This window comes from Chenopodium album, chromosome 27, assembly GCF_948465745.1.
Source record: "Chenopodium album chromosome 27, dcCheAlbu1.1, whole genome shotgun sequence".
NCBI classification, from domain to species: domain Eukaryota; kingdom Viridiplantae; phylum Streptophyta; class Magnoliopsida; order Caryophyllales; family Amaranthaceae; genus Chenopodium; species Chenopodium album.
In genome coordinates, this window is record NC_137860.1 from 35,266,869 (window position 1) to 35,273,391 (window position 6,523).

Here is a 6,523-nt window from a genome sequence, read left to right on the forward strand (position 1 = left end):
TTGGAGATGCAAATCACTTCGAAATCTCCTAGGATTCTCCACAAAGTTAGTGCCCTCTTTCTTTTTTTTCTCTCTCTAAATTTTCTCTCTCCTCTCTTTCTTTTCATGGTTAGTTTTTGTAGCTTATAATTTTTGTACTTAATGGGTTTTTTGTTCTGAGAAATGGGTTTTGTTTTGTTTTTGATTTTGACTATCATTTTGTATGATTTAATTATTTTTAAGACAAGTGTTTTTCTTTGTTTTTGAATATGCAAAATTTGACATCATAATTTATAGTTAACTTTGATAAATTCCAAGCATCTAATTAAGATTTTGTTTACTGATTTAGTTGTTTTAAATTCTGTCATGAGTTATATATGACCTTACTCAATGTTGATTTTTTTCTTTTTATTTCGAAATTTACAAAATGCAAAATCAAACAAATTCTCACTTATTTGGAATTGTTGTGAATTGCAGTTGAGAGAGGACTTTTGAATTGAAGATGCTGTTTCAACACCTCAAACAGATTGAGTTCTTCAAGATAGAAGATAGAGATCCTTCTTGGGAGTTTTGTTATTTGTTCTACATATTTAGACTACTTTGGAGTTTTGGGTCATAATATTTAGGCTATTTTGTTTTTTACCACCTCACAAAAACACGAAAATCTCTTTTACCACCTCCCAAAAAAAGTATTTTACTTTACCACCTCATAAAAAACACGAATATAGGTTTTACCACCACTTAACTGATTCCGTTTAAGAATTCGTTAAGTGGGCCCATAAAGCCACGTGTCGTGCTATTATTGGCCAAAAAAAGAAAAAAATAAAAAAAAAAGAAAAAAAAATTAAAAAACTCTAAAGCTACCCAGCCACCGCCACAGCGCCACCACCACGCCACCACCTAACCCACAACTACCCCCCGAACCTACCACTGGCGGCGCAACTCCACCCCCTCCCTCTTCCAACCCACCTGAACGCCCCCTTCCATCTCCCGCAACCGCAATCGACCCAAAAACCACCAACCCACAACCCTCAATGACCACGAATCCCCCCAAAATAGCCACGATTTCGGCCACAAATGGCCGAAATCGGCCGGTTAAGGCCACTCAGCCTTAAAACCGGCCGATTTCGGCCATTTGTGGCCGAAATCGTGACCGTATTAGGGAAGGAGGGTTTTGGGTTTGGTGGTTTTTGGGGGTGTTACGGTTGCGGGAAAGGGAGGGGGAGGGTTTAGGTGGGTTGGGGCTGGTGGTGCGACGCAGGTGGTGGTTTCGGGGAGTGCTGTGGTGAGTTGGGGGGGAAGGCGGCGGTGGCGCGGGGGTGGTGCCGCGGTGGTGGCCGGAGTAGTTTTAGGTTTTTTTTTGTTTTTTTTTTTAATTTCTCTTTTTTTTTTAACAAATAAAATGCTGACACGTGTTACTGTGGGCCACACTTAACGGAATTTTTGGATGGAAACCGTTAAGTGGTGGTAAAACCTATATTCGTGTTTTTTATGAGGTGGTAAAGTAAAATACTTTTTTTGGGAGGTGGTAAAAGAGATTTTCGTGTTTTTGTGAGGTGGTAAAAAACAAAATTTCCTAATATTTAAAACTTCAAACAAAGGTTCTTCTATAACAAAAATAAAAATAAAATTTGTATTTATAAATTTTTTGTAAATTAGTCTAAGAAAAAAGAAATAGTTGATTTTATACAATAGAATTCTCTGAATATGGATGATGGTTCCTTTAATCCTACAAATAATCCACCAGTTTTTGGAAACATTGACTATGATTTAATGGAACAGCTCTTAGATGATGGATGCTGGTTACAGACAGCTGATGGATCAAACCTTCTGCAGTCAGGTACGAGTCCGGGTCAGGTTCAGGTTCAGGGTCAGGGTCCAATAAGTCCATCCACATCTCGCGGCTTGAGTTATCCATCTTCATTTTCCTTCCCATGTTTGGAGCCTGTCTCCAGCAGTTTGACCTCACCTGGTCATCAGCTTAGTAGCTACCGCGAAAAGTGGAGTCCTAAGGCAGAACAGGCAGTGGATTCAGAAAATCAGGATGACAGCGCGATTACACCAGCATCTTCAGCAGCAGCAACAGCTGCAGTGCTGAACCAATCGCGCAGTTTCTCCTGGGAAGGCAATGAGCTTAACAGAATATTGTGGATAGAACCCAAGGCGAATTCGGGGCATTTAACTTCTGTCAGAGAAAGGTTGATGAGAGCAGTTACTAGTTTAAGAGACTTGAATAGAAATAGAGATGTTCTGATTCAAATATGGGTGCCTATAAAAAAAGGACTAAAGAGTTTCCTAACAACAGTGGAGCAACCGTATTTTCATCAGCCTTCGAGTATGCGGTTGCTCCACTACAGAGATGTATCAGAGAAGTATGAGTTTCTAGCAGATGAAGATACTAAACAGGCACTTGGATTGCCTGGGCGAGTCTTCCTTGGCAAGGCGCCCGAATGGACGCCTGATGTTCGATATTTTAGGGCGGAGGAGTACCCACGTCGAGTTTATGCACGACAGTTTGATGTTCGTGGCTCGATTGCACTTCCTGTTTTCGAAAAGGGCAGTGGTGATTCCTTGGGTGTTGTTGAGATTATCATGACTACTGATAAATTCGACTATCGTCCTGAAATTGAAAGCGTTTGTAAAGCACTTGAGGTCTGTTTCTCTTTCCTTGCTTTGCTACTTTACATTATATTGATTTATTCATCTGACTATAAACTAGCATTTGAATTTCCTGAGAACATTTAAAAAGTTGTTATATAATTGTTAATTTTTGTTTTTTCGTTTTACATAACTTATGGTGAGGATGGGTAATAAGGGGGAGTTTTGTTGACTAAATGTGGGGGGTATTCTTAAAATAGATTGGATGATTTTGCGCATCTTTGAAATGGGGTAATCGCGTCTGTTAACAAATGTTGTTGCAGCTGTCTCGTTCAGTGCTGTCTTTAAAGTCCTAATTAGCTATTCTAAGTAGTAACATTTGCTCATTTGTGTTTTAATTTTATGCAGACTGTTCATCTTAGGAGTTCAGAAATTCTTGACACTCCCCCGGAACAGGTAATTTGATGCTAACTATTACAAACATTAATACTCAGTAAATAGCCTTTATCCTGAACTAGAAGAAGAAACTTACTCTTCTGTATTTCTGACATGAATATCTTCCTAAATTAGTCTGATTTATTTTTTTTCAGTCCGGTAAAAGAATTGATGATGCTGTACAATCCGAGATATTAACTGTGGTGAGAGCTGTATGTGATACACTCGATTTGCCTTTAGGTCAAACATGGGCTCCGTGTTCACAACAAGGAAAAGGCGGATGTTGGCATTCTGATAACAATTTTAATTGTGTTTCAATTATTGATTCTGCTTGCTATGTGCGTGATCAACGAGTTATGGATTTTCACAAGGCTTGCTCGGACCAGCACTTATTAAGAAGCCAAGGGGGTATAGTTGGCAAAGCATTTGACACTAACCAGCCTTGTTATGCTACTGATATCACAGAGTTCAGTAAGGTTGAATATCCTCTGTCTCACCACGCAAGGATGATTGGGCTGCGCGGTGCAGTAGCAGTAAGGCTCCGTAGCATCTATCATGAGATGAACGATTATGTTATAGAATTTTATTTACCATCAAATGTTCAAGAAAATGGTCTAGCTTTTCATTCTAGAATATGGCAGTCTGTATCAATGGTCATACAGCAGCATTGCCGGTATCTGAATTTTATTACAGACAAGGACTTTGAGCAGAAGGTCTTGTTCCCTGGAAAGCCGGCTGCAGAAAATGAGACAAAAGAGACTTCCTGGTTTTCACAGATGATGGAACCTCAGAGAAAGGGTAAGGAGGTTGTGGTTTCGCTAGAATTTGGAGAGGATGAGCCTAGCAAAGGATTTAAGGTGATGAATTGGAGTGATAACGAGCCAAGTTTACAACTTGGACAGGCACTTTCTGATAGTGAAAACATCAACCAAGATTCAGGGTCTAAAGGAATAAGTGGTACATCGTCTGGAGGCAGACTTCCTCTAAGTGCTAGAAGTGAAAAGAGGAGGACCAAGACTCAGAAAACAATCAGTTTGGATGTACTCAGGCAGTATTTTGCTGGTAGTCTAAAAGATGCAGCTAGAAGTATTGGAGGTAACATCCTTATACTATATGATGTGACCCCATTTATAATTGCATTCATAAAATATTCCTATGTTATGAAATGATGTACTCTCTTAATCGCGGTGTAATATCTAAGAAACCAGATGACTTAAACCTATCAACTGAAAATACTTTTGTATTCTGATTGAATATCATACTTACTGTTAGCTAGTGCAGAACTTGATAAACAGAAAATTTTTGTAATATTCTTGGCAACAAGCTGACAGATCCTGTTACACAAACATCTTGTCCGAAAATATGTATTCCATTAAATTTCCAAAGATATAGCTAAGCCTAGGTTTCAAATGGCAGGAATTCGATGGTGCACATTGTTTGCATAATCTAACTTTACAGGAAGGTATACATTATGTTTTCGCTTCATGCTGTCTTACTCTCAAACCTATGAGTAATCCTTTCCCTCTATAATTATATTTTTGCAGTTTGTCCCACAACTTTGAAAAGGATATGTAGGCAACATGGAATTGCAAGATGGCCTTCTAGAAAGATCAAGAAGGTGGATCATTCTCTAAGGAAACTTCAACTGGTCATCGACTCAGTGCAAGGGGCTGAAGGCTCCATACAACTATCTTCCTTCTATTCAAAATTCCCTGAACTTAATAGCCCAACTACACAGCCAAAACAAAGTCAAGTATCGTCGATAAACTTAAACAATCAACCAAAGCAACAACCAACAACTCAACCCGAAGGGACCATACACCCTACAGGAGGCACAAATTCTAACTCCCCAGCCTCCACCTCATCCAGCCAAACCTCGACTTCTAGTTACTGCTTTTCAAGTGGAGCAAAGATGTCATCTCCTGTTACAACCATTGCCTCGGGGAGTAAGGATGCATCGACAGCAGAAGATCCTAGCAGTTCCCTCAAGAGAGCCCGAAGTGAAGCAGAATTACAAGTGCTTATAAGTAGTAAAAAAGAAGCTAGCCAGATATTGGAAAGATCTCAGAGCAATAAAACACTTGCTGAGCATCCTTCTTTTGAAACTCTGCCTCCTCTGCCTATAACAAAAAGTTTGCTTTCGAGGGAGGCAGGTATTTTCAAGGCCAAAGCTACTTTTGGGGATGAGAAAGTCCGATTCTCAATCTTACCAAACATGGGATTCCTAGACTTGCAACAAGAAATCGTGAAAAGATTTAACTTAGAAGACTTGAGTAAGATGGGAATCAAGTACTTGGATGATGATAAAGAATGGGTTCTTTTAACATGTGATGCTGATCTAGAGGAGTGTATAGACATACATAAATCGTCGGGCAGCCACACGATCAAGCTTTCCATCTCCCCTCTTTCGAGCTTGGCCAGTTCATTTGGTAGCAGCGGTTTATACTAACTTCAGAATTTGCTTGTATGTAGTTTATGTTCGATCTTATTCTTTATCAATAGTTACAAAGATAGTAGCTTTTTTTTTTTTCCCAATAATTGGGACATTGGGAACTTTTTTACTTCACCAGTAACCAATCTGATGAATATCTTGTATTTTATTTCATACTGTTTAATATTTTTGTTGATCATCTTTGTATTTGACATTGTATACTAGAAACAAGAAGATTATTTCATTGCACACATGATAGAATATATATCAAGTTGGCTCATGAGCTGAGGTTGCTTATATGAAGATCAACTCTAAAAGTATTTAATTCGTCCAAAATTTGCAAGTATAATTTAAATGAACTAACATGACAAGTAAAATTAAGGTGTGTAACAAAAGTATTTTAAAAATAAAAGTGATGATGGATATATGGTTATAATTTAATGTTAGAACGCAAAAGAATGTCTCTAACGATATAAAAAAGTTGTGAATAATAGTAATTAAAAGATTTTGAATCATGTATAATCTTGAATTGGAACATAAAGGACTACACTAATAATATGTTTAGTCATAATAGCCTTTAATTTAGGAATTTTTGGACTATTTTTAGCCCGGAAATAAAAATTGCCAGATCTTTACCATGGTCCCCAACACCCTCCGGGAGTCCAATCGGGTGGGTAGAACCATCCACTTTGCCTTAAAACGACCAATTTACCCGTTCACAACTTGTATCGATTTCGTGAGCTCAAGCCAAACACGGACATTATGACATTATATAATGGTCATATATGGTTCCAAACGGCATTATATGACCCTAAGATGTATCCCATAAGGTCTCAAGACTTTTCGCCACCGGGCCCTAAAACCTCAAAAATTCTTCAAAAAGCGTGGATTATTCAATTTTGGAATTTTTTTTGACCTTTTTTCGCTAGGAAATAAAAATTGCCCAGATGTTTACCATGGTCCCTAACACCCTCCAGGAGTCCAATTGGGTGGGTAGAACCATCCAATTTGCCTTAAAACAGTTAATTTACCCATTCACAACTTGCACCGATTTTGTAAGCTCAAGCCTACCATGTACAT

The 6,523-nt window shown here is 38.5% G+C and overlaps 1 protein-coding gene across 1 annotated transcript; it reads left to right on the plus strand.

Annotated features, from left to right (window-relative positions):
- Positions 1–1,081: 1,081 nt before the first annotated feature.
- LOC145619378 (protein NLP2-like) lies at positions 1,082–5,765 on the plus strand. Its single transcript, XM_081674059.1, has 4 exons — positions 1,082–2,631; positions 2,986–3,033; positions 3,168–4,107; positions 4,557–5,765. The coding sequence occupies exons 1-4, from the start codon at positions 1,687–1,689 to the stop codon at positions 5,459–5,461; spliced, it is 2,838 nt and encodes a 945-aa protein (XP_081530185.1). The 5' UTR covers positions 1,082–1,686; the 3' UTR covers positions 5,462–5,765.
- The last annotated feature ends 758 nt before the right edge of the window (positions 5,766–6,523 follow it).

Coding starts and splice junctions, on each gene's coding strand:
- LOC145619378 (XM_081674059.1), top strand. CDS start 1,687: ATGGATGATGGTTCCTTTAATCCTACAAATAATCCACCAGTTTTTGGA. Junction 2,632..2,985: donor GCGTTTGTAAAGCACTTGAG/GTCTGTTTCTCT, acceptor AATTTTATGCAG/ACTGTTCATCTTAGGAGTTC. Junction 4,108..4,556: donor TGCAGCTAGAAGTATTGGAG/GTAACATCCTTA, acceptor ATATTTTTGCAG/TTTGTCCCACAACTTTGAAA.